The sequence below is a fragment of the Scardinius erythrophthalmus genome (genome assembly GCF_964197995.2).
Source record: "Scardinius erythrophthalmus genome assembly, chromosome: 16".
In the NCBI taxonomy this organism is placed as follows: domain Eukaryota; kingdom Metazoa; phylum Chordata; class Actinopteri; order Cypriniformes; family Leuciscidae; genus Scardinius; species Scardinius erythrophthalmus.
In genome coordinates, this window is record NC_138236.1 from 26067238 (window position 1) to 26094584 (window position 27347).

The 27347-nt window shown below is 38.7% G+C and overlaps 1 protein-coding gene across 5 annotated transcripts; it reads left to right on the forward strand.

The window, feature by feature from the left end:
• The first annotated feature begins 326 nt into the window (after nucleotides 1-326).
• On the forward strand, nucleotides 327-27223 carry pip5k1ab (phosphatidylinositol-4-phosphate 5-kinase, type I, alpha, b). Of its 5 annotated transcripts, XR_014031779.1 has the most exons (18): nucleotides 409-476; nucleotides 3952-3993; nucleotides 8099-8133; nucleotides 9567-9647; nucleotides 10034-10164; nucleotides 10452-10569; nucleotides 11620-11772; nucleotides 11902-12201; nucleotides 17736-17959; nucleotides 19592-19675; nucleotides 19762-19810; nucleotides 19915-19996; nucleotides 21797-21958; nucleotides 22166-22301; nucleotides 22492-22554; nucleotides 23337-23424; nucleotides 23504-23681; nucleotides 25374-27222. XR_014031779.1 is itself a non-coding variant. In XM_081388353.1 (17 exons), the coding sequence occupies exons 1-17, from the start codon at nucleotides 431-433 to the stop codon at nucleotides 23504-23506; spliced, it is 1797 nt and encodes a 598-aa protein (XP_081244479.1). In that variant the 5' UTR covers nucleotides 409-430; the 3' UTR covers nucleotides 23507-27220. The 5 variants fall into 5 exon arrangements, 2 of the variants coding, with proteins under 2 accessions (XP_081244480.1, XP_081244479.1); XR_014031777.1 differs by lacking the exon at nucleotides 3952-3993 and having other exon boundaries at nucleotides 327-476; nucleotides 25374-27223; XR_014031778.1 differs by lacking the exon at nucleotides 3952-3993 and having other exon boundaries at nucleotides 327-476; nucleotides 25487-27222.
• Nucleotides 27224-27347: the final 124 nt, after the last annotated feature.

Here is a 27347-nt window from a genome sequence, read left to right on the forward strand (position 1 = left end):
CCAATGTGAAATGACTTTTAAAATGTCATGTATGCTCAGCCTGTCCAAGATGTTATCTAGGCTACTCTCTGAATGGTTTTGTTATTTTTAGCACTGTACATAAAGGCTTGACTCGTTTGTTTCACAAACTAATGGGACGTTGACAAGGCAAGACTGTCGTCAGCAGTAGGCTATACAACTATGGATATTAGCCTAAATTATAGGCTATTATTTGGACTATATTATGTAATATAATGTAGCCTTAAATATATAGAATTATAATTTCTGTATGTAGGTAGTGGTCCGCATCTCTGTTTGTAGTTATTATAGTCTCAAGTAGGTCAGTGACAGTAAAGGGTGCCAGAGAGAGTCAGTCAGTCCGGGCGGAACCGGACACTAGTCTGTCTGTCTGATTCCGGTCATGGAACGGGTCCAGTAAACCCGAATCAAAATGGCGTCCGCCGGTCCACCCGACACGGGCTTTTCTGCCCCTCCAGGTAAATTAAAACATTATGTTTTTTAGATTTATTTTGGCATGTGCGTTTTGTGTTTTTATGTTGTCTGTTGCCATGGATTAACTATTGTTTACCAGCACTGGATAGATTCACTGTGATTACTGGCTTCAATCAAGCCTTTTGTTCAACAACAACAAAATAAATGTAACGTTAATCTATTACAGTCGCTAGTGTGTAACGTTAATTATAATATATTCAGCAATTTATCAGATTTGTGTATGTGGGATTTATTGAGTTTAGTTGATCTATGATCTGAAGGTTTTCCTGAAATAATCCAGATCGATGATGTGGATCTGTGGCTAACATGCTATGCTAACTAGCCCCGTTATAACAAAGATGTAACTAAGCTAATATTAAAATAAATAACCTACACTAATGAATGCAGTTCAGTTACGATTAGCCTTTTTTGTTATTGTTCTATTAAATTGGGTTGTTTTGGATTTTTTGCTAATGAACGAGCCACCCCTATCAATTTCTCTCTATAACGTTAAATGTTGTCGAGCATTAACAACAAAAAACAACACAAATTTCTTACTTTATTTCCTTTTTTTTTTTTGAGTGAGAAAGAGAGAAAATTATTCATTTCGTTTTAAAAAAGAGATGTTAGAGTTCAAATATGGTTAAATAAGCACGACATTGCCTAAAGATATTAAGTTACTAAGTAAGTTAACTGTTAGTACTTCCTTTGGTAACATTCAGTTTTCCACTGGCACACCCATACTTACCAAATCAATTATGTAAACAAGTAAAATAGTTTTCTCATTTAAAGTCATAATATGTGGTGCACGTAATAAGCTTAAATTTAGATGAACATGTTTTTTTTAACAGTGGCGTTGAGTAGCATTTTATCAGGAGCCAGACCAAGAGTTAAGGAGTTTCCTCAGTTATGATTGAGTGTTTAGGCTAATTTGACTTTGTCCTTCATGAAGGTTTGCAGGAATTTAGATTTTTGTTGGAGTTTTGCACATTGACAGTAATTAGCTAATTGGTTACTGGGATGTAAATGGCATTAACAGTGCATGTCCCGTGAGTGTTTATTCTCTTTAACACCCTGTCTTTCTTCATTGACTTCTGAGTAAAAATAGCATCCCCTGGGAAATGAAGTGGAGATTGACCTCAGTAGTCTAAGATACTGAAGTTAATCAGATGGTCATTATTTAGGTGGTTTTGTCTGTTAGCTCAAAACATAATGGCATTTTGTGTGGGTAACCCACATTAGGACATAGTTAGCATTCTGCAAGAAGTATTTTTAGTGCTCTCAGACACACGCACACAGTCTTGATGATTGCAGAGGCTGCTCTCTTGCTCTAAATATAAATGCGAAAATGGGACAGAAACCAGCTCACTCGCTCAGATAAAATGGGACAGACTGCTGAACATCTAAACCTCAAGTCCCATCTCACAGACAGGACATCTTGCCACAATTAATGACCTCAAATGCGTGATTGTTTCTGTGTGCATGAGGTAAAAGATTTGTTCCCTACCACTCTTAAAAGAAAGTGTAGGCTATGTCTTAAGCTTGGACTAAATATAGGCTAGCTCAATAGATGAGCCACGTGTTCTCTGAGTGGTCATTTCACTTGCTCTGCGGTTTATGGATGTGGTGCAAACAAAACTGGAATTTGTTAAGACAAATATGTTTTAGTGATAAATTATAGGCTACATTTGTAATATGTTTTAATCATTGGTTATGGTAATAGTGTGTCTGTTATTTGCTGTTGGTCTTTATTTTATTTATTTTTTATTACTTTTTCTATGAGAAAACCTAAATTTCCCTCTTGGAAACCATCCATCCTTTGCATCCGTCCATCCCATCCAGCCACCCAGTCATCCATCCTTGTATCCATCCATCCTTCCATATACTCACTCACTCATCCATCCATCCATCCATCCATCCATCCATCCATCCAAACAAATATCATCCAAACAAATCAACACCCATCCATTTAAAGCAACAAATCATATACAAACCAACACCCACCCATCCAAACAAACACCTGTCCATCCAAGCAAACAACAAACACTCACCCATCCTAACAAGCAACAAACACCCACCCGTCCCAACAACAAATACCCACACATTCATACAAACCAACACCCCCCCATCCAAACAAATACCCGTCCAGACAAACAAATAACTGTCCATCCAAACAAACAACAAACCCACCCATCCAAACAAGCAAGAAACACCCACCCGTCCAAAGTCCAAACAGACAAACAAATACCCACACATTCAAACAAACCAACACCCACCCGCACCCACCCACCCAAACAAATACCCATCTATCCAAACAAACACCCGTTCATCCATCCAAACAAACAACAAAACTCACCCATCCAAGCAGACAAACAAACTAACACCCACCCATCCAAACAAATACCCATCAATCCAGACAAACAAGAAACTCACCCATCCATTCAAACAAACAAACCAACACCCACCTGTCTAAACAGATAAACAACCACACACACATTCCAAACAAACAACCACACTTCCAAACAAACACAGACCAAGTTTCTCAACCACTTTGAGAGATACTTTTAGGACACACTTGCTTAAAGGTCGGGTAAGCTATATTTGAAAAACCCTGTTTGGAAGTTAGTCGGACCGACACACGAACAAACAACAACACGTGTGTAGCCAATCAGCATTAGGGGGCGTATGACGATGGAGGAGAGAAAACGAGCAAGAGGGAGTGCAGAATTTAGCGTCATTGTTAGTGCACTTGCCTCGCATGCCGGCGATCGGGGTTCGAGACCGACTCGGAGCAGTGCTGTTAGGATTGAGTTTTAGAGGCGGAGCAATTGACCGTTCGCAAAGACCCGCCCCCCTTAGTTACTGTCGCTATGTCCGACAAGCTACGCCGTTCTCACGCCACACCATGTTCTCACGCAGTGAAAAATACATCGCGGAGCAGAGAGGAGACTGACAACACGCTGACAGACAAGACAGACCAGGCTACTTTTCGGTTACGTTTGATATTAAACAAAGTCTCACCTTTCAAATTTGGTCATTTTTTAAAAGAAATTTAAACAATAAATACCGTTTTGTTGCGCTTTAATGTGCTGTGACAGATCGCTGTAGAGCATCAGTTAAAGCTGCTCGTGAACCGATCATCTCTTCCTTCTAGTTAATTTATAGCCTCAAATAAACATGAACAAACATAAGAATGAATGTTGTTTTAACCACGGAAAGGCGTCAGTACACTCCGTTTTTCGAGTTCAAATCCTCCTATGTTAATCTACTAACTATCCTGACTGCTTTGTCGGACAAAATGGCGGATGGTGAAGTATGATTGGTCAGATCACCTGTCAATCAAGCTCCCTGCGAAGGGTCAATTAAGAGAGGGGTGTGTTTGTTTGGGTTGATTTCAAATATCAACAATGTCCAACAGCGTTTTTTAAATATCGCTTACCCCACCTTTAAGTGCTGACAATTTTGTTTTACCCTTTACAGATCTGAGGACTCCATTTTGGAGGCTGTTGGCCTCTCGGAGAGGTAGTACATGCATGGCTCAGATGTGCTGTGTGATTTAGAGACTCTGAATGCCAATTAACTAAAATGGCTTGTCCCTTGCATGGTCTCGGTTGCAGTGGTGATTTAAGCTTGATGACTGGGGGATGGGTGGAGTGAAATGAAAGTGGAAGCTGTAACTGTTTGTGCAATTATGGCAGATGGGAAAAGGAATTGATATTTCAGCCTGATGATGAAAGGGTCCAGAAACCTGTGGGAACAAGTAGATGTATATCACAGTTCCTGGAAATCGTGCCATTGGGTCAAGCAAGCTTTACATTTTGTTGATACTAGTGTTTGTGCATATAGGCCTGCGTTTTGGTGGGATGGGCAGTTGAATGCTGTCTCTTTTCATCATTACACATATTGTTCAAACTCCATTGTTCAAAATTGTTGTTCTCAGACTTGTGTGACTACACAAGTCCTTTCACATATCTATATCTGCTGGCCATTGAAATATCCGTTATCTGTCCTCACTTAAAATAGCCGTTGCTATTAGTTACTGCAAGAATTTTCAGTAGTTGTCTGGGGAATCGTGTGAGAACGGTTGAGTTACTTTCCATGAGTTCTTTATGCTGTTACGTAGACTTGGTTATCAGCCAAATATGTGTCATTTGCACCAAAGAGATCAATATCACAATGTTTTTTCTTCCATGATGAAAAGGAGTGTGGGTAGTCATGAGGCAAAGCACGTGTGCTTTAAGAGTTTGACTGATATTGTAAAACAATTTTCATGGTGCAACTTGCTTGTTGTAATCTTAATTTGAATAATGGGTCAATGAAACCTCTAACTTTTTGTCCTACCTATTAATTTAAGATGTTAATTTGGGTAAAATATCAGGGTGAACTGTCTTGATATCATAATAAAAAAGCCTTAAAAAATAAAAATAAATAAAAGTAACTCTAATAACTTTTGAAAAGTAATGATGTTATTTATGGGGTCCGATTTAGTGGTCGACTGATGTTGTTTTTTTTGATGGCCAATGCTAATATCTGATAGCAGGGTGGCCGATATATATTTATTTTAATTAGTATTTAATAAATTAGAAGTAAATAAATAACTTGAAAATGAATCAAAAAAGAAATCTCTAAATTAAAGACTTACTTAAGATGGCAACTTCTTGATTTTGTAATAGTATTACAGTATTTTTCACAAATAAAGAAATTGTTGGAAAAATATGTATAAAAAGGAGGTAAACACTGTAACCAACAGGGCACTTACTAGGCTAGTCTGGTAAGTTTGTGCGGACTGGGAATCATATTTTTAAAAATAAAGACAAGGTAACGCTAATTTCACTTGCAGCACAGTGAAAATGACATGAATATGACATAGTGGGCAACTGAATAAAGCACAGCATAGTTTGAGCGTTCTCAGCGGCGTCAAAATAAAAGTCTTCTTTTCCAACACATCGGCCAAACAGAAAAACTTATCGGCCTATGCCGATATTTGAAAAATGGAAAATATCGGGTGATACTAGGCTATAGCGGCTTTGTCGATATATCGGTCGACCACTAGGGTCAGAATTACTAACAGCTTGCGCCAGCGCAAACCTACTTTTAGTGTTAAAAAACTACTGTCAGGATTTGCTAACGACACACAGTGAAAATTAGCGCTAAAAAGGCAAGGTTATTTTTGTGTCTGACCTTAATGCATGATATGCATTTGTAGAAGTTTCCCTTTCAGATGCAAAATGTATGGGCGGAGACTGTTTAAATGAATCATGCAAGGTGATTTACTAAGGTTAGCTTTTGTCAATTTACTGGTATTTGCGCCATTATAACGGCCCAAAAACCGGTCTTAAACCAGATGCTAATTTGCACTGCTCTTGGTAGATTGCGTTGGTCATTATGGAAATTATCCGGCTGCATCTGTGTTCTTTAATTTTCAGTAGATCACACGCAGATCTTTCCACTCCCAAAGGGGCTGTTTTGGAATTGCACTCTCATGCTAATTTGCCTATTTAGTATCTGGACCATGACGTTTTATTTTCTACTGAAAATAGTACAAAGGTTTTTCAGAACCACATGAAACCAACATAAATAACATCTTTCTCTTTATCATTGCTCCATGTATACTGAATGTGATATATTAGATCTGGTGTGCGCTCACAGTTACTATTTCTGGAGATTGGATTCTAATCTTGATTGTGTGTAATAATATCAAGCTCTTGGCAGGATTGAAGTTGCTAGGCTATTGCATTTCATTCTGTTTGTTTTGACTACGAGCAGACAAGCTTTGTTGTATAACTTCTGTCTCGCCTGAAGACATGCGATCATTCTGAATCAATGCAAACAAGCAAGACCCATCACACACTGTAGCATGCTTTGCTATTATAAAAAATGAATTTGAAGCCTCAAATATAGATCCTGTGTTGTTTATTGAGTGAACATCCGCTTAGCATCTGCTGTGACAGTCTGCTGAATGTCTGGCACCCCTGGTGTCATGACAGATTTTGCCCCCTGTGACATTGCCAGGTGGAGGATAGCTGAAAGAACTTTAGTTTGTTTTTCGGGTGGATTAGATTATTATACTATAGCATACTGCTATTTTGAAATCACAAAGTCTGCGATTCAATTAAATAATGCACTTGGGGTTTTCAGAGTAAAGCACTGCACTTTAATTATTTACATGTGTGCAGGCTACATGTTAATCAGAGCTGCTCCGTTCACAGTAAATGCTCTTCACATGAACTCAGTCTCTCCATGTGCTGTTTATTTGGGTTTCCAATAAAGTGTATTTAGGAACCCTTATAAAGTCTGACACGCTTTGTGTTTCATAGCGAATTGCTGTTATAATTTACGTGAGTGCTCGGTTAACAGGCTCCATTAATGTGCACCATTGCACCAGATTTGTAACGTAAATCATAAACCTACACCAACATCAATGTTTCTAAACATGAGAATTGTTGTTCATCGCAATTTCAAAATAAAAGTTTAAACTTTCGCTGTAGCATTTCTATCATAAACAAGTTGTCAAATATTTAAGATTAAGTTGATATTTGAATTAGTGCACAGTCCACCATGTTTATCTCCTCGCCAGAGCATTTAACTGCAGCATTCAAGAAAGAAATGTATTCTTATTAAAGCTGCTAAAGCACTAAGTGATTTTCTGTTTTTCTTTTGTTGTTTGATTCATATTAACAACAGCATATAGACCTATAGCATTAGGTACTGTAGCCTATATTATGCTGCTTTCACTTTAATACACAGATATAATAGCCTATAGGCTACACATGCAATTTCATTAGGCTACTTGCTGTTTATGTTCACAGACATAGCTGACTGTTTATGTGAACTTTGTGTGTTTTTGACGTATTCTTGTGTGCATTTGAGTTTAAGCGCAATAACATGTGAAAGAGAACTTAGTTTAATACTGTAGGATTACAAATTTAAGAATATGTTTAAGATCTGCTGATCCTACATCCTTACATAACATCACATGGAAAACTAAGGTGAACTACACTGTATTGGGCATTCAAGGTGAACATGATGGCACCAATTTACTGATTAGATTCAATATAGTTTACATTGAAGGGGTTTTGTCAGTCTTTGATATGTGTGAATGTTTGCATATTCTTAGTTCTTGTGACCATGTGATGTTTATACAATTTGGGGGCTACCATTATCTTCAGTCGGGGGTAATTGCCTCTATTGTCTTTAGTTGATTTGATTTAGTGGTTATCTCTAAGGCAGTGTGTAAGGTCAACACTTTTTTTTTTTTAAGGAAGGATATTCAGCACCTTTAAGGACTGCCCACTGAATGTAAAGTTCCCTTAGTCAGACTTGATGACTGCAACTACCGACAGCTTGTGTTCTCAATAAAGAATCGTTCTGAAGATACAACCAAATCTCCTGGTCTTCGCTTCTGAGTTTCCTACAATGCTCACTGCATGCACCGTCTTACATCCAGCTCTCTGTGCGCGTGCTTCGGATGTGTGCGTTCAGAAAACCATATAGTTTAGACTGATATGGCTTAAAACGTATTCAGATAATAACCTTTCACGATGAAGAACTACAATGTCACGTGAGCGTTTTCCGTCACTCTTAACACACATTAATGTTCTTGTCATGCTTCTTTCTCTCTTTAAAGGGTCCAGCGGAGTTCGAAAGATGACTATTACGGAGGTAAGCTTGTTCTCAAGTTGGATTACTCACTTTGTGTTAGTCATAGAGACTATTTCTTAAGTGCTCTCTAAATTCTATATCTGATGACCGTGTAGTTTCGTTTATCATTTCATCACTCAAATTTTCCCTCAGTAAAATCATCTTCCTGTTTAATGAGAATTTACATTCTTTCTAAATTGACTGACATTTAATCTCTTTGTCAGAATAATTTAACTAGAAGTGGAACACATGCTCAAATGCATACACCATAAGGGCAAGGATCATACCTTTAAGTTGACAAGTCTTCTCAGTGCGTTGTGGGATATGTAATGTTTGATCATTATAAAGCAGATCGTTCCATTCCTGACAGCTGATTGGTCAGTACAAAATGCAGAATATAATAAGGTCAGGCTATAAGGTATTTTCCAACAAAACAAATAAATAAATGAATTGGCCAATAGTAAAAAATAAAATTAATATATTATTAAATAAAAGCTTTGGGATAATAATTAACATTTAATGTTTGCTAGCTGGTTCCTTATTCCTGGTTCATGAGAGTCACAGTTTTGGAGCATGGTTGGAGTTAAACTGTAAATGTGTAACTTCAGCTAGGCCTACGTTTGTGATACGAACAGCCAGTCAGTAAAAATAGAGATTTAATTATCACAAATTCTCAAATTTCCTAATTTTCTCTTTAGAAGGTTAAGTTAAACTCATAAATTCGCACAAATTTTTGCAAAAACAGAAGTTTAAAGACAATATTCTAAAGATGGCTGCGCGCTTGTTTCTCTGGCGCATAAGGTCTATAGCAGCAAAAAGGCGCTCAAGGTCGTGCTGTATGGTAAATATGGGTTTAACTTTGCCCTTTAGTCATGACTGTATTCACAATATAGCACAGCTTCTTGATTTATCGCTAAATAGATGTCAGATCCTGCCTCGCTGGTTTTTGTGCTCTGTGCTTCATGCAGACATTTTCACCTTCCCTTGTTTTCTCAGTTTCTCTTCAGTCAGCCATGTACTTGTAAAATCTCAGATCAGTATCCACAGTTTCATCCAAGCCTGAGTGTTTTTTTTAGTTGCTGGACATTGGTAGAGGAATGTGAACACATGAGCCCTGTAGCCTGAAGTAAGGTTGACTTACTGTTACTGTGTGTTGATCAAACAGTCATGTGAGAAAGATCTTGAACAGGACAAATATTGACACAGTTAGATACACACACACTGCTCCCATTGTCAATTGAAGATTCACATGTATCAAGACAGTGAGAGGATGACCAGACTGACAGGAATTTGCGTGTCTGTGTTTGACTCGAAGAAAACCCTGACAAACAGGAAGTCAGACCTGGACAGATTTGAGGGCTCTTGAATCCCATCTATTGATGTGAAACCAGTTGACTTTTTCAGTTCCACTTTTATGTCTGTCACTCTTTTGTGTCTCTGTCTCTCCAACCTAGGGGCCAGGATCATCTCAGAGTATGAAGAAGACCATTGGTCACCGAGGAGTTGACCCCACAGGAGAAACGACTTACAAAAAGGTCAGCTGGCAGCCAAATGTGTCACCTGATAACAGAAGAAGGGCAAGAGAGAGAAACTGGGCTAGAAAAGAGGAACACACCAAAGGGAGGAGTAGGAAAGGAAAGAGAGGTTATGATGAGAGACATGCTGAAATAATGATGATGTAAAATTAAGCAGAATTAAGCATCTCCCACTCCTAATAATGACACATTCCAGCATTTGTTTTACTGGAAATTACTGTTTATTTTTATTTTTATAAATGCATTATGTTCCCACGCCACCTACGTAACAGCTAATTTATAGGTTATTTAAAATAACCATTGTGATATTTATCTAGTGTTTCCTTTCTGTTTGCACTTCTTTCTCACGCACTCTTCTCACACGTGCACTCATTCTTTGTCTGTAGACGACCTCCTCCGCCCTCAAAGGAGCCATCCAGCTGGGTATCGCGCACACGGTGGGCAGCCTCAGTCAGAAAGCTGAGAGAGATGTTCTCATGCAGGACTTTTATGTAGTAGAGAGCATCTTCTTCCCCAGGTGTGTGCACAAAAAGACCACCACTTATGTTAACCATAACTACTCAATCATGCACTATAGGTATTTAAATATCTATAGCTATTTAAATAGATTTGAATGGGTGTTGTGGGTGCCGACTGTTGTTAAGTGTGTGTGTCTAGAAAACTAAGTGAAATGCCATTATAGAGTCTTTGGGCATCATATGCGTGTTCAAACCTCTGAATCGAACAGTGGGCAGCTCGCCAGGTTATAAAACAGAAACTCATAACCCTGTCTCTGATTTGCTCTCCATGTCTTATCTCCTACAGTGAAGGAAGTAATTTGACTCCAGCGCATCACCACGGTGACTTCAGGTTTAAGACTTACGCCCCCATCGCCTTCCGTTATTTCAGAGAACTCTTCGGCATTCGACCTGATGACTACCTGGTTGGCTGAACCTAATAATATTTTATTATTTATTGTTTCCATAATATTAAAGGTGCAGTAAGAGGTTTTTGAGAAACGCTGCTGATATTTGAAATCACCAAAACAAATGCGCACCTTCCCAAAAGGATCACACCCCTATCTTGATAGCTCCGCCCCCAAATTCATGAACAGGCTATGCAACACAGACACCTCTCCATCATGAGCTGATTGGCTGTGTGTGGCACAGTGTGTTGTGGTGCTCAGTCCAATCCACTTTCAACATTGTTTCTCAGAAATCTCTTACTGCGCCTTTAATCATTGAGGATGAACCCTTGACCTTTTTTTTTTGTACTATAGAACACACACACACACACACACACACACACACACACACTCACACACCACCGTTCAGAAGTTTGGACTCAATAAGATTTTTTTTTTAAAGAAATTAAAAGGTTAGTTCACCCAAAAATGACATTTCTGTCATTAATTACTCATGTCGTTACAAACCCCTAAGAACTTTGTTCATCTTCTGAACACAAGCTCTCAAATTTCATCAAAAATATCTTCATTTGTGTTCTGAAGATGAACGAAGGTCTTATGGGTTTGGAAGGACATGAGTAATTAATGACAGAATTAGATTTTTTGGGTGAACTAACCCTTTAATACTTTTATTCAGCAAGTAAAGACATTTATAATGTCATATAATATTTATATTTCAAATTAATGCTGTTCTAACATGGTATTAAGCAGCAAAATTGTATTGAACATTGATAATAATAATAAATGCTTCTTTGAACACCAAATCAGCATTAGACTGATTTCTGAAAAATTCAGCTTTACCATCACAGGAATAAACTACTACATTTTAAAATGTATTAAAATAGAAAACAGTAATAGTATTTCACATTATTTCTACTTTACTCTTCTTTTATTTTTCTTTCAAAAACATAAAAAAAATCTTACCCACACCAAACTTTTGAACAGTATATTTACACATTTATATAACAGTCATCATCAGAGTTCATTGTCCTTAGGAACATCCCTCATGTGATTTCTTCCTGTCTGCAGTATTCTCTATGTAATGATCCTTTGATCGAACTGTCCAACCCTGGAGCGAGTGGATCAATATTTTATGTGACAAGCGATGATGAGTTCATTATTAAAACAGTGCAGCACAAGGAAGCAGAGTTTCTGCAGAAACTACTGCCCGGCTACTTCATGGTGAGCATTACACACGTGTGTTAGATACGTAGTACATGGCATAAGTCAAATTGTAGCATTCATCTTTGTCCAAATTGTGATATTACCGCATTTTTCACAACTTTCTATTCTCCGCTCCTCCTCCTTCAGAATCTGAATCAGAACAAGAGAACGCTGCTCCCGAAGTTTTACGGCTTGTATTGCGTGCAGGCGGGTGGGAAGAACATCCGTATCGTCGTGATGAATAACCTGTTGCCCCGCAGTGTGCCTATGCACCACAAATATGACCTGAAGGGCTCTACGTACAAGCGCCGGGCCTCCCCTAAAGAGAGAGAGAAAAAAGTCCCTACTTACAAAGACCTGGATTTCATCCAGGAAATGCCTGAGGGCATCCAACTAGAGCCGGACAACTACAGCGCCCTCTGCAAAACCATCCAGCGGGACTGCCTGGTGAGCATAGTTTAAACATTGAATCCAGGATTATGAAGATGTTGATAATGGGTATTCAGTGTACACTACCATTCAAAAGTTTGGGATCGGTATATTTTAATATTAATATCTTAATATTTTTGTGTAAATCATGGTACGTTCTTTTCCCAAAACTTTTGAACAGAAGAATGGCATAATCATTAAAGTGAATGGCATAATCATTAAAGTGATTTAAAATGTTGCAATACAGGATGACAATGTCAGATTCATAAGGCTCAAATTGTGAAAGAATGGTTGGGAGGGAGCATGAAGTGTCATTTTCACACATGAATTGGCACCTCTGAGTCCAGACCTTAAAGGGGACATATCATGCTAAATGCACTTTTTTAGCCCTTAAATGCATTTTGTTGTATATTTGGAGTGTTTAGAAGTACAGAAAAGATGAAATTATTCTCTTCAGGTGCTTCGTTGATATCTTTATATTCTGTTTTGGTCATATTTTTCAACCTGTTCCGATTTTTCTGTTATCTATGACGTTTTGTGAACTATCACGGCACAGTATTTGCAGCGGAACTGCCAAAGGACATTGACTTCCGCCCAACACTTCGAGCGATCCGCCATTATTATTTCTCGCTGCAATTTTGTAGTCCAAGCTAAAGGATGCAGAAGTTACGAGAGGGTAAGTTAAAATGTTCGGTTGTTGGATGTAGTAACCCACACGCTTTATTACACCGTCTAATGTAGATGAACTGCCGCGCTTGTGACAGGACGCATGTTTAACTGAAAGAACGAGCAGAGAGAGAGACCCGGTCTCGCGCGCGCTCGCACTCTCTCTCGGAGCCCGGCGAAAATGTAAACAAGACATCACCGTCTCCAAACTAGACGCAAAGAGTATAGAAGTAACAAGAGGCGAAACTCAATAGAACGTTCCATTGCAACAAACTCACCCATGCGCAGAGCTGCAGCTCCGCCATCTTGGACTGAACGCAACACCGCTGTCATACAGGCGGGAAGGAAGTCGACCGGAAGTTGAAGTCGGCCGGGTACCGCCATCTTGTAGCAGAACTTCACTTGCGTTAGCATCCCATTGACTCCCATTCATTTTGGCGTCACTTTGACAGCGAATAACTTTACATCTGAGGCGTTTAAAGACTCCATTTGTCCATTATTTATTTCTAAAGATACACGACAATGTATAAACTGCTCCATTCACTTGTAGCTTATGTTATGGCCTCGTAGAAGCAGTTTTTGTAAAAGTAGGCTAACGATTGCGTCATAACCACGCGACTCTCTGTCGCACATTAGAGAGATTACCGTATGGACGGGAGGAGAAGCTCGCGGTCAATCGGGGAGACGTGGAGGCGAAATGACAATATAATTAATCAGAATACCTAGCAAAAGTTGCTCCTGCTCCATGCTCATGGACAATTCCTACTTACACTCTCCGTCTCTGCAAGATTCGGAAGGGAATGATTCAGATTTCTCTTGGCACAGCTACTAGAAGACAGACGGGTTGCTCACGTGGTCCGTGTAACGCTTTGCTCGGTTTGAGTCTGCGCGTCAGGAAAGGAAGTGCTAAGAAATCGCTGAAAACGGGCTTCACTTGTCTCAATTGAGTTCCAATGGGGTCGCTGTGTCCATTTCTTTTACTGTCTATGCTGTCATAGGATTGAACTATACCGGTTCAAATTCAAAAGCGGTTAAATTAACTAAAAAGTAGTTTCTAGTTTTTAATATCTCTAGAGCAGACATCCCATGTCTCCCGGAAGATCCGGGAGTCTCCCGCATATTTATAGCGGCTCCCTGATGCCCGCAAATTAGCTAAAATCACCCGGAATCTAGAGCGAGCGAGCAAGAGCGCGCAGCTCCAAACCGTGTAACGTTAGAGCACACGGCAGAAAGGGTGAGGGAGCGAGATATCAACATATCAACCTAAAATGTGGAACACAACTTGTTCAGATTTTTTGCTTTCATTTTCTTGCAGTTCTAGAGTAAAATATATTTTGTAATATATATATATATATATATATATATATATATATTATATAAAATATAAATAATTATATTTTAAAATTTGTACATTTTAATAAACTCAAACTTATATAACTTTTTTCTGTTTCACTTTCATAATTTATTTCACTTCAACAATAATCTGACAAATTAAAACAAGACCAACCATAGTATTAACGTTACAACCATACTAACGTTACAACCATTTAAGTTTGGATAGTGATTTTCATGTTTAAGCGAAAAAAAGGTGACAGTTAAAGGGTTAATTTAGTGATAACAATGAATTAATAAAGCGGTCATTTGCCAGGTTAGGTGTTCATATATCTCTGAAAGTATGCGATTTAAAAAGCCCATTTTGAGTCTTGACAATTTCGACCAAATACATAACGTTAGCAAACTGTTACTGCGGTTATGGGATAGCTTACATTAACGTTACAGCACCTGTTATCGTTGACGTTAGCTCACTTTAAAGTTAATAAAACCTTTTCTACTTTACCTCTCTGGATCTTTGGGGAATCTATGAAATGCTAGTTGATTGGTTGTACACTGGTAGTTGTTGCAGTTGATGGCAGAACACTGTTTTCTTTGTTTGCAATTATTTTCAGACATAATGTTAATGCTGTACAGTAGTTGTGCTACCAGTAAAGCCGTTGGTTCAGTCCAAAATGGCGGCCGCGCTACCGAAGCGCCACCTAGTGGCTGTTGTCAAAACTGCAACGGAGTTTCGCCTCTTGTTACTTCTATACTCTTTGCTAGACGCTGTCTTGCTCTCTCTCCCTCGCACAAATTAATCAAAATAAATCGACACGGTGGTAAAAGGTCGGAAGACCAAAGTTTCATGTGTAAATACAGTAACACACCATTGCGATATATCCATATGAAGACGTTGTTCTGCAGGTTCGTCGTCTTCATTTTCATCTCGCTCCGGCTCCGACTCTGGCTCGAACATGTAAGGCTGGCTGGACAAGTCTTCCGTTGTTGACATTTTGTTAATAACGTGTGAATAAAAAGTTTCTGTGCCGCTAGATAATCCTATCTCTGCTATCAGACTACAAAAATGGCCGAACGGGGTGGAGTTGAACCTCTGCAACCTGGAGAGGGGGCGGGGTATGACGTGTCTCAATTGTATTTAAAGAGACCGCAGTAAAACGAGTTGCTGTCAGAAGCACCTCAGAAAAGGGGTAAAAAGGGGGCTTGTGGAGCTATAATAATGAGGAATTCAGACCCAAGCATTGCAGTTCCGCTTTATATAGACCACAAATGTATGATTTATATGTAAAAAGGAACAATTTAAAAGCATGATATGTCTCCTTTAAATTCATTGAGAGTCTTTGGGATGTGCTGGAGGAGACTTTACAGAGTGCTGGACTCTTGCATTGTCAATACAAAATCTTGAAAGCACCTCTCGGTGGAAGTAAATGCAGGGCTCCAGACTAACTTTTTTTATTAGGAGCGCTGTAGCCCCTGACTTAAAATTTTAGGAGCGCAAGCAGAAAATTTAGGGGCACACCTTAAATCACCTTGCAATGCAATTATTCACATTTTCCCCCAAAATAACTGTATTACTGACAAATGCTTTGATAATAAATAGCCTTAACGTACAGAAATTACAATGTGCAGTTTTATTTTAAGTTCACAGGGCACCAGACTAACATTTGAGGGCAGCGGCACTAAGTTCTACAGAAAGTATTTGGTAGCACTGTGGGATGACAAAGCACTGAGCTTAATTTGAGGTGTATAGATAAAGTTAACTTTAATTATTATCATTCATAATGTCTTAATATTAATTCAAAAGCAAAATGAGTGACAAAATAGATATTAGGGAGTGAAAATAGCCAGTAAGCGTCCTCTGCAGCTATGTTTACAATAGTAATTTAATCTTTATCTTTTTTTTTTTTTAAATAAGTGTGAGTTTTCCTACTTCTTGAAACTTTTAGTTTTATAAATAGGTACAATCTTTAAAGGATGAACAAAAAATGTTTTGGTCAACACATTAAAAATAACATTTAAATATGATAATATAGTTTTGAAGTGCTGGAAAAATATGTGTAGGCTACTGTTATAACCACAGTATACCATAGTTACAGTTAGTGTTACTACAGTAAATCCAAGGTGAATGTTGCTGATCTGTGGACCTAAAGCCTTCTATAACTTGTTCGCTCATTGCACATGTTTCTCCTGGTTTCCACGTCAGCGCTGTTTGATCTGATATGGTTTATAACAGATAATTCTGCGTCAAATCTGAATGTTTCTCACTGGATCTCGCAGCAATGTTATTAATTCTGTCGCAAACTCAATGGATTTCTTCACTGGATCTCCACGATGTAACTGTTTCGCGTGATCGCGATCGGCCCGCGACTGGCGAGAGAAGCTCTGCGCTGTCTATTATTGGTTCGAACTATTAAACGGTCTGTGAAGCAGAATGAGTGCTGAGTAGCGCAGTTTTTTTCCACTTTCATTTTGTTTTTATTTATTAACATGTCACGGCATACTCTATGCTTGAGGCTGAGATTGAGTGTTTAAACTGCGAAGTGCCTGCACTGTCTGCAAACTTCGTTTTCCCCGCAGTTCTGGGGTAGCGACTGCCACATTCGTAGCTCATGGAGTTCATCTCCTTACAGTACCCCAACCAGCTGAATTCTCGTAGCCAGTCTTCCCGAAAATAGTGGGTTCAGGCCTTTATCACCTTACAAACCTCTGACTCTGAATCATCATCATCCGACTTTGTCTGTCCGTGACATGGATATTTGTCTCCGTCTCCTTCCCACGGACGTTTACGCGCGCTCGATTATCTCTAGGACCCTCCCCCTCCACACATTAGCCAGTTACAGTGGCCATTCCCTATTCTTCTCACACTCATTGGCCTGCCACACATTCCAGATTCATTGACGCGCCCCTTCCACGTTTAACGTGAAAAAATAAAAAAATAAATTACTGGTCGCACATGTGCGACTGGGTGTAAAATTCAGTCGCACACTCTCAAATTTTGGTCGCAAAATGCGACCATTTGGTCGCAGTCTGGAGCCCTGAAATGTGTTATCAGAGGTGCCAATTCTTGTGTGAAAATGACTCTTCATGCTCCCTCCCAACCATTCTTTCACAATTTGAGCCTGATGAATCTTGACATTGTCATCCTGGAATATGGCCATGATGTGTCTCCCTACATGCTTGTTTAAGAAATGAAAAGCTACACACTCCATCAATTTGGGTTAGAAGAACTGTTGCCAAACATATAACATGCTAGAAACATAATAATCACTGCAATAATGATCCAATCATAGACTATTTAAATCCAAACAGCAAATCATTTTTTGGCTGGGTTGTGTATATTGTTGCATATATATGAAAATCATTTTGCACTGTATTTTATTTCATGCATTCAACATTTTGAATCTTTTTGGCTTCAATAGTTTGGTTGAAAAAATGCTTTCTGTGTCAATTAAATGAATAACCATTGTGGTGCAAATATGTAAATATCCAGATATACGTATTGAAAATTGTCAAAAACAAGATTTGTTTAGTTAATCTATCTCTGTATTTGACAGCTGCTACAGAGCTTTAAGATTATGGACTACAGTCTGTTGGTGGGGATCCACAACACGGATCAGGCATGTCGTGAGCGAGCAGGGGCAGTAGAGGGCGGGGGGTCCGAGGGGGCCGTGACCCCAGACCACAGGAGGCCGCAGACTCAGAAAGCTCTGTACAGCACCGCGATGGAGTCCATACAGGGAGAGGCCAAAGGGAAAGGAACCCTGGAAACAGAGGACCAGTTAGTCAGCATCTTACTATTCTACTCGCTTATGTTCTCTGTTTGATTTTCTTCCCATCTATGCAGTTAATTCACACATCCATCCATTTTATGTGCTTTTCTAAGTCTGTCCTGTCCTCTTCGACTTTCTAATTGTTTCATCTTTCTCCCACACTATAATCCCTTTCTTCATTACTTTAAAATGAAAATTAGCCCATGATTTACTCACCATCAAGCCATCTTTTGGTGTATATGACTTTCTTCTTTCAGACGAATACAATCAGAGTTATATTAATATACACCCTGATGCTTACGAGCTTTATAATGGCAGTGGATTGCAACCATCAGATCGAAGCTCAAAAAAGTGCATCCATCCATTATATAAGAAATCTACATGACTGCGGGGGGTTAATAAAGACCTTCTGAAGCAAAGCCATGAGTTTGTGTAAGAAAAAATATTCATATTTAAAACATAAAGTAAAGTAACTAGCTTCCAGCCAAACGAACATATGGATTCAACTTAAGTGTAAAGCGCAACTTATGCGAGTAATGCGACGTACTGCTGATATTTACGCTACGCCATGACGCACTACGCTACTTCTGACTTGAGTTGCGCTTTAGACGTAAGTAGACTGCTTATGACCGTTTTGCCGAAAGCTAGAATTTTACTTGTAACGTGTTAATTATGATTATTTTTCTTACACAAACTCATCACTTTGCTTCAGAAGGTCTTTATTAACCCCCTGGAGTCGTGTGGAGTTCTTATATAATGGATGGATGCACTTTTTTGAGCTTCAATCTGATGGTTGCAATCCACTGCCATTATAAAGCTTGGAAGCATCAGGGTGTTTATTAATATAACTCAGACTGTATTCGTCTGAAAGAAGAAAGTCATATACACCTAGGATGACTTGAGGGTGAGTAAAACATGGGCTGATTTTCATTTTAAAGTGAACTACTCCTTTAAGCCTGTGTGCTGTGAGGATTTTGGCCACAATTTGGCCGTCTGAGACAAATTTTGTAAAGATTCCTCTGATCCTAGGCTAAAATCTGCAGTCTTTAATCACTAGTTTAACATGTTCGCCGACAGCCGATTAATGGCCCTTGTGATCAGATTTGACCTCTGATGAAATTCTGTCAGTGTCAGAAGATTTGACGCACAGTCTTGTAGTGTGGCTTCTCCTACGACAACCAACCATTTTAAAACCAATAGGAGCGCTGTAATGGAAACAACAGCGCAGAATCTGATGACACAATTAGTGCAACAACAAACCATTTTTAAATTTTCTCCCATTTTCCTTTTCAAGACAAGTCATGATCAAAATTAACGCTAGAGATTTGTTTTTGTTTTCTAGCCACCATTTCTATCCCGCATGTAAATGCTGCTCACAGCCTCCGAACGTGTCACGGATTGATGTAAAACTCCAGACGACTCTTCTTGAATGCGTCCGTTTTTAACGTGTCTTGACTGCCATACAATGACAGTCTGACATTAATGACTGACAGCTCAGATCCTACAGTGTGATATGGCTTACAGCGGGGATCATGTTCTTACAGTCTGAAAAGCAACATTTGTAAAGGACTATTATAAAAAAAAAAGAAATTATGAATGTCATTTAATGCATGCAATGCAATTTCCTGTTTTGTCCGTAGATGGGGAGGAATCCCAGCACGCAGCAGTAAAGGAGACAGAATACTGGTTTATATTGGGATCATCGACATATTACAGTCATACAGGTGACTAGTCACAGACAAGAGTTGTGTGTGCATGCTTACATGTTTGTGACCATCATTAATAATCTCTCCTTTGTTTCTTTTGTCAGATTTATTAAAAAAATAGAGCATTCCTGGAAGGCCTTGGTTCACGATGGGGTAAGTCATCTGTTCCTTATGGTTTCCTAACCGTATGGTTATTTTGCACTTAGTTGTTTGCAACCTTTGTGAGATAAATAGCACTCTAAACTTTCACGTTGTAGGACACGGTCTCTGTACATCGGCCCGGATTCTACGCTGAGCGATTCCAGCGTTTCATGTGCAGCACAGTTTTTAAGAAAGCACGTAAGTAAAAAAAAACACATCTACTGTCCAGCAAGTCTTTAAAGGGTTAGTTCATCCAAAAATTTTAATTAATTTATCATTTACTCACCCTCCAATCCATAAGACATTCATTCATTTTCAAAACACTGGGGTATTTTTATGAAACCTGAAAGATTTCTGTCCCTCCATTGAAAGTTCATAAATGCATTGTAAAAGTAATGTGAAGTCTTGCGAAGAGACGCGGTAGAATTATTTACGTGAAACTTTGATCAACCCACATTCAAACAGCAAATCAAAAGCCTAAATTTAAATATTCATCATGTAAAGTGATTGTTTCTCGTCAGAAGACTTGGATTAAACCTCTCAATCCAAATGGATTACTTTTGTGATATCTTTATAACTTTTTGAAACTTGAAACTTTTGACGTAATAGACTATATTTCAATGGAGGGACAGAAATCTTTCAGGTTTCATTAAAGGTAGGGTAGGTAGGATTTTTATAAAAAACTTTTTTTAAAAAAGGTTAAAACTGTCTTTATATACCAATACATAATTAAAATGTAAGTGCTCTGAAAAAGAGAGTATAAAAATCGAGTGACTGTAGACCTTTTAATCTGCAATAAACACAGCTCATTATTTCCATTCGGGACGAAACAATTGATTGGTTTGGGCGACTGTCACTCACTCTCGCAACCATGGCTACCACCCCTGTTGCTAGATCTGCCCATATGCGCGCGCACCCGTTTGATTTGAGGAGTGCAAGAGGCGCGGAACCTACGAAGAGTAAAATTATGGCAGAGAAAGAGCATTCAAAATTCAAAGCACCTGCATATGCAGTCAGGGAAGGCAAACAAGGCAAAAACTACTTCCTCGGACCCTGGTTGCCTGCGCTCTTGAACGACCTCCTCTGCTTCGCCCTCGACCCCGGACCTGTCCTCGAACCGTCGAAGCGCTACTTGTCAACGGAGTGTAGTCCTCATTAGAGTCAACAATGTTTTCATCATGGAAACTCGCAAAACACCGTATATGTTATGAATCTTACACGAAATTCACCTTCATCACAGTGTAACTGATTGTAATGGACAAACGTGCATCAATGCAACCTGTTTTTAGCTTTGCCTTATAAATATAGCTCGTTACCTATAAATATATCTTGTTACCGAATCAAACAAAGTATATTTTAAACTTTACCCGTATCGATATGCTAGCTTGATAGTGAGTACTAAAATAAATCTTATTTGTTTATATTTATAGTGATAAAGTTAGGTATTTTATTACATGTGATTCTGACATGATGTCACTGCATGCACTGCGCTCCTTCCTCTCCACTCGTCTCAGGTAAATAAATGCGTCTTCCAGCTGAGCCTGAGCGTTTGGCGTCGCACGTTCATGTGTTTTGGGGGCGTGGCTTTGGAAGGAGCCCAGAAGGGAGGGGGTGGAGTGAATGGAAATAATGAGCTGTGTTTACAACAGTCGTGAGAGGTCTACAGACACTCGATTTTTATACTCTCTTTTTCAGAGTACTTACATTTTAATTATGTATTGGTATATAAAGACAGTTTAAACAAATTTGGAATGTTTTTTTTTTTTTTTGAAAAATCCTACCTACCCTGCCTTTAATGTTTGAGTTGGGGGAGGCTCGACATGCGAAGGGGCGTTTGCAAGGTTGTTTGAAAATATAAATTATTTTTGAAGTTCCGCTAGGTGCCACTAGTGTCGCAAAAACTACATGCTTCACCTTTAAGTCATGTCTTTATTTTGTCAATTGAACTTTTAGTGTTTTTTTGATGTCATCGCCCTGTGCCTCTCTCTCCGTTCCCAGTAAAATCTTCCCCCTCAAAGAAGAGTCGAAGTGGCTGTTCGAGTGTTGTGAGACGGCTTCCTATGGGAAGCTCTGCTCCGGCTCCTGGCGGACAGACAGTTGCTGATGCCAGACTCGTGTACCGTTCTCACCTTTCCCAGTCCGATACAGAAGGAGAGAGCGGTGAGTGCCGCAAACAAAACTATTTACATCAAGTCTGTTACAGAATTTACTACTTTCTTTAAACAAAAGTTGGGATACGGCAGTGAATCATCATAGCCATTGAATGCAAAGCAGTAGGCGTGTCACTGTGCATTGTTTTAAAATATTTTTGTGTATGCTTTTCAGCTGATTCAGATTTAGATAACTCCCTGTGATTGTCATTCTCAGGCATGCAGTCGGGCAGACCGGACCTGCTCCAACAAACCGATCCCTTGGCAGGGAGCTCTAGTGAGTTTGCAGCATCAAATATGTCCAACTCCTCACAAGGCAGCACAGGAATGGCATCATCATCACCTCCTCAAAGGTACCTCCACACTACCTCTCTTTAACTTTTTTCAGTTCTAATCTCTCTCTTTTTTGATTTTTGTGTAGTTTTCTTGCAGTCTTTTTTTGTCTGTTATATATCTTCATCATCATCATCATCATCTCTCTTGTTTAAATCTCTCTGGCACAGTTTCTCCTTCGTTTGTATAACTACGGCTGCTCACTTACAGGTCAGTAGGGGTGGAGGTGCACAAATCTGCAGTTACTGAGCCTGACAACAGCGCCCCCCACAGGTAAAACCAAACGCGCGCACACACATTTCTCCTCTCATCACCTCTCACGCCTGTCAAGGCAGTACCCGTGTCTTGAACATTGGAGAGGACCAATTTTTTAGAGTAATACATTTAAACAATTATGCAATTGATGGACAGAATGCTCAAGAATAGCTGTTTTTTCAAGGCATCTGAACCGCATCTCTTCACAGCAGATTATTAAGCTCAGATGGCCAAAATACCATCATATGTAGGCTACGCACAAACAATAAGCGCATTTAGCCGAGCACACAGCACTGTTTTGAATGTTTAGTAAGTTCTGTCACAAATTATATAAAAGCCGACCAATCAGGTTGTGAATGTATCCCTATGCCTTTAGCTTCAGTATCTTTAGGTTCGGTGTTAAAATGCCAATTTACCAGGACTAAATGTTTTTTTTTTTTATCCGAACTGAACTACAAGTGTGAACACACCCTTTAGAATGATTTCTGAAGGATCGTGTGACACTAAATACTGGAGTAATGGAGTAAAAATTCAGCCTTACCATTACAGGAATACATTACATTTTAAAATATATTGAAATAGATAACAGTTATTTTAAATTGTAATAATATTTCACAGTTTCTACTGTATTTTTGATCAAATAAATGCAGCCTTCGTGAGCTTAAGAGACTTCTTTCAAAAACATTCAAAAATTTTACCAACCTCAAACTTTGTGAATGTGTTTGGAACAATAGGGTGGTATATAATGACACAATTTAGGAAAGAGAGACCAATCCTTCATCTTTCGCTCTCTTCTTCAGCTCTGGAGCCGAATGCTTAGATGAGCAGTTAAGCAACGAAGATGCCATTTCGCTCAAAGACATCATCCCAGAGACTGACATTTGTTTTGTAAGTTGTATATAATCTCCAAATAATATCATTGAGCCAAAAATGTGATTTTATTAAAGACCATATTGCTTGTTTCCAGTAAGAGCAGAGCGACGTCTGAAGACACTGGAGCAGAGCATTTAAGCGAGAGATGGACACACAGAAACTCAAGAGAGACGAAGGGCTATGCTATGAGCACTGCTATGATGGCAGTTTTCTCTCAATGGGAGCTTGGGAAAGAACTCAACGTCCTCAGCACAATGAAGTGTGTTTTAAAAGTGAGTGAGTGAGAAACACAGGGAATGAAGAAAAGCCATTGAGCAAGGAGCTTTGATGGCTTTTTCTCTTTCTCTTGCACAGGAAATGCTGCTAAAACCAGTTTTAACCACAAAGTTATTGGAAAAGTGATGTTACGATCTCAGTCACATTCTTTACTGCCTTTCTCTCTTAAACTTTTAAAACAGGGCAAGCAGGATGCACAAACCAATTTTAGTTTTCTCTGCCTAGCTAGTGCTGGGAGAAAAAAACGTGTTACGCAGTTGGCACCACTTTATATTATCCTTGGAGGCTATGTTGCATAAATCTTTATTTATATAGGTCTGTAAACCTTTTGATTCTCTCTGAACTGGTGTAACTTGGAGTAACGGCTGCTAGCGCTCCAGTATGTTTATCTCAGAAGGCGTTATGTTCGAGATGAGCAGGCAACTTCTGTTTCTCAGTGGCTTTCTGTGAATACATATGAAGGTTCATTTTTATGTCTATTCTTTATGAGTAAACCTGATGAGAGCATCGTTTTTCCAGCTCTTTCTGTGTCGAGACATCATGTGCCCTTAGAGCGACAAAAAAAAATAGGGGAAAAACGACCAAAAACGATTCCCACTTTTAAAAAAAATAAATGCGTTTGAGTGTTACAGATAAAATAGCTTTGTATCTTCTAAATACGCCGCATTCAGGCTTAGTCTTTCATGGTTAGTTGCTTTACAATTGCCTTCTTACAGGTGCCACAAGTAGATTTAGATATTTTGTTTTGCAAATATAATTGTCTCTATGCATCTGTCTTTAGCATTTGCCCATTGCAAGTTGCCCCTCCACATTGGACCAATCAACTGTCAAGGTTGAGAAATGGACGGATCCGCATGCATGTCGTATTCTAGTTTTAATGCACATATTGCTGCCTTGCCAAGGGCCCCGTAATATTAGTGTACTGTATTCATGTATATAGTTCTGTAAATAATTATTCATTCTGTGCTTCTTTACATGTATAAAACGCTACGAAAGTGCTCTTCCAGCACAGCAGCTCTTGTATTTTAATTGTTAATGAATAGACTGACTGATTGATCGATGTGCCATGACGTCTTCCAATCATCCGCCTTAATGCAGCTCGCGTTGGTATGAAAACACTCATTTCTGCTGGTTACAGAAATCACTCGGACCAACATGGATCTGCTCAAGTCATTTCAGATCTACCTGTTACAGATGTTTTTGTTACTCGGTGCATGCTTTCTGGCCTTTTCATACAAACCTATATGTTTTCTAGCATTATACACAGTCCTATAATGTGTAGATAGGACTGAAAAGCCTTTCAGAGCTGTTTGAATATCAGGAATGTAGACTTCATTTACATTCTAACGTCATATTGTCGGTATATAAGAAGGCTTGAGAATATTCGCAGTTGATTTCTAGTTGACGGGGATGTTAGATCTGTTCAACAGTTGTAGTTCGACTCACCCTGAGAATAAATAATAATTTAAACTGAGCAAAGAAAGAAAATGGACTCTAATGGACTTTACCAAGGGCACATGTGAACACTTTAGAGGAGCTGGAAAGAGTCTTCGGCTCACTTCAAGCTCTCTGATGAATCCGCCTTTCTGTTATCACACCCGTTCGGATCGATTTAACAGAGGAAGTAGTTGTTAATGGATCCATTGGTTGACAGGCATTACTTACAGTTTCTCTTTGGCCGATTCCAGGCCCTGATACCTCTGCCACACACAGATCTGAGACTGACAATGCAGTCTTGAAGTACTTAGAAGAAGGGCTGACTGTAGGCTTGAACAGTGTTGTGTTGTCCCAAATAAAACAGTCGGTGAACCGCAGAAGGGATCGTTTGCCAAGGATTTGTCTTTGCAGACCTGAAGAAAATGCAGATAGAACATGTACAGGAAGTACATCGACAGTCTGTATTGAAGAAACCTAAAATGCTTCACAGCGGATGCAGTATTTATGCATATTCTGTTTAATGTATTTTAATCAAAGTGATAATGTATACTTGTGCACAGAAGTTTGGTTTGGGTATTTTTCTGTCTTTTGGTTTGAATCATTTCAATGTCTATTGTTCAAGTCTTTGTCAGATCATTTTGATAATGCACCTTAATGCTTCACAATACCGTTTTATCCAGGGGGGAAAGAACGATCTCTAAAAAGCTAGGTCTAAACTCACAGTTGTCCTCTGAAAGTACACGTTTCAGGATTTGCTTTGGCACTGATATTAAAAACAAAGTTAAGCAGTTTGGTATATTTTACTGGTTTTGGTCACACAAGTTTTTTTTACAGCGTTTCTAAACTTTATGGATTATTTGCGAATGTCAAATGTTACCTAGATTCACACTTAACTCTAGAGTCCTACAGTACAGTGAATAAAATAAGATTAACAATGCCCTGATTAACATTTTTACATTTTATAGTACACTTTTATCGCCTCTCTGTTGAAGGATTTTGGGGTCTATGTAATGAAGTTACTTTTATAAAAACTAGTATTGCACACAATGTTTGTATTCATTTCACTTTCCAATGTGGTGCTTGTATCTGCTCTGCATGATGCATCTTCTTTTATAGTTTTGAGGTTCTGAAATTCATAAACCATAAACTGATCTTGGATCAGCTCTCAGTGGCTTAATTTCACAGTTGGCTTGTGTAGTTTTCTGCTAGGTTTTTGGATCTTCACAATTCAGGCCTCACTCATTTATGTTTCTGTTATTTATTAATTTGTGTTTTTGGTCTCAAGATGCAAAAATAACTGCCTTTCTCTGTGACCAACACTCAATACTGATCTATTCTTACAGGCTAGAAACCCACACTAAAACTTCTCGACTTAAATATCCCAATATACTCAAATATTTTAACCTGACAATGTGTAATGTGAATGAAAGTAAGACCGCAAACGCATTGAGCGCGATATTCTTCACGCTTTGGTTCATGTAGGGCTTTGTCCAGTCTTTGTATTAATACAGCGAAACAGATATTTGCACAACAGACACATCTGATTAAATGCTGGCAACTCTGACACTAAACAGACCAACCAATCTACTGCAATATGAACGATTCTGCCAATGTATTTCAGTGATTGTATTTATTAAGAAATGTCTTGTTTTTCTTTTTTACTTTGTCTTTGTACGTATTTTGAATTCTCTTTGTACCGTAGATGATTGTATGTATTACATAATCTTTAGTATGAATTTTATTTTGGGTCTGAGGGAAGTTCTTGACAATATAAACCATTTTTGTATTTTATGTGTTTGTGTCCAAGGTAAATATTCCTATTCATTCTAAATCTGTGAAAGCTCTTCCTCGGCTTTTCTACTTGTGAATGTCTGGCGGTGTCAGGAGCAAGACTGGCAACCGTAAGTGCTTTGAGGACTATATTTTTACCTGGCCTGTATAAAACGTGTATATAATATGTATATAAGCGAGTCACGGAAATGCCTTTTTCTTGTGTGGTGTTTGCAGCCTGTTTCTCCTACCATCTTTCAGTGATGTGGTGATTCTGTTTTTTCACATTGTCTTTCTGATTTAAAAAGAATAAAATATTTTCCAAACCATTGCTGTGATTTTAAAATATTTTTTTTCCAAATCAATGCATTACCTAACATTAACAATGAGGAATGTATTTGTTACAGTATTTATCTTTAACGTTAGTTAACTAACAATAAAGTTGTATAAAAATA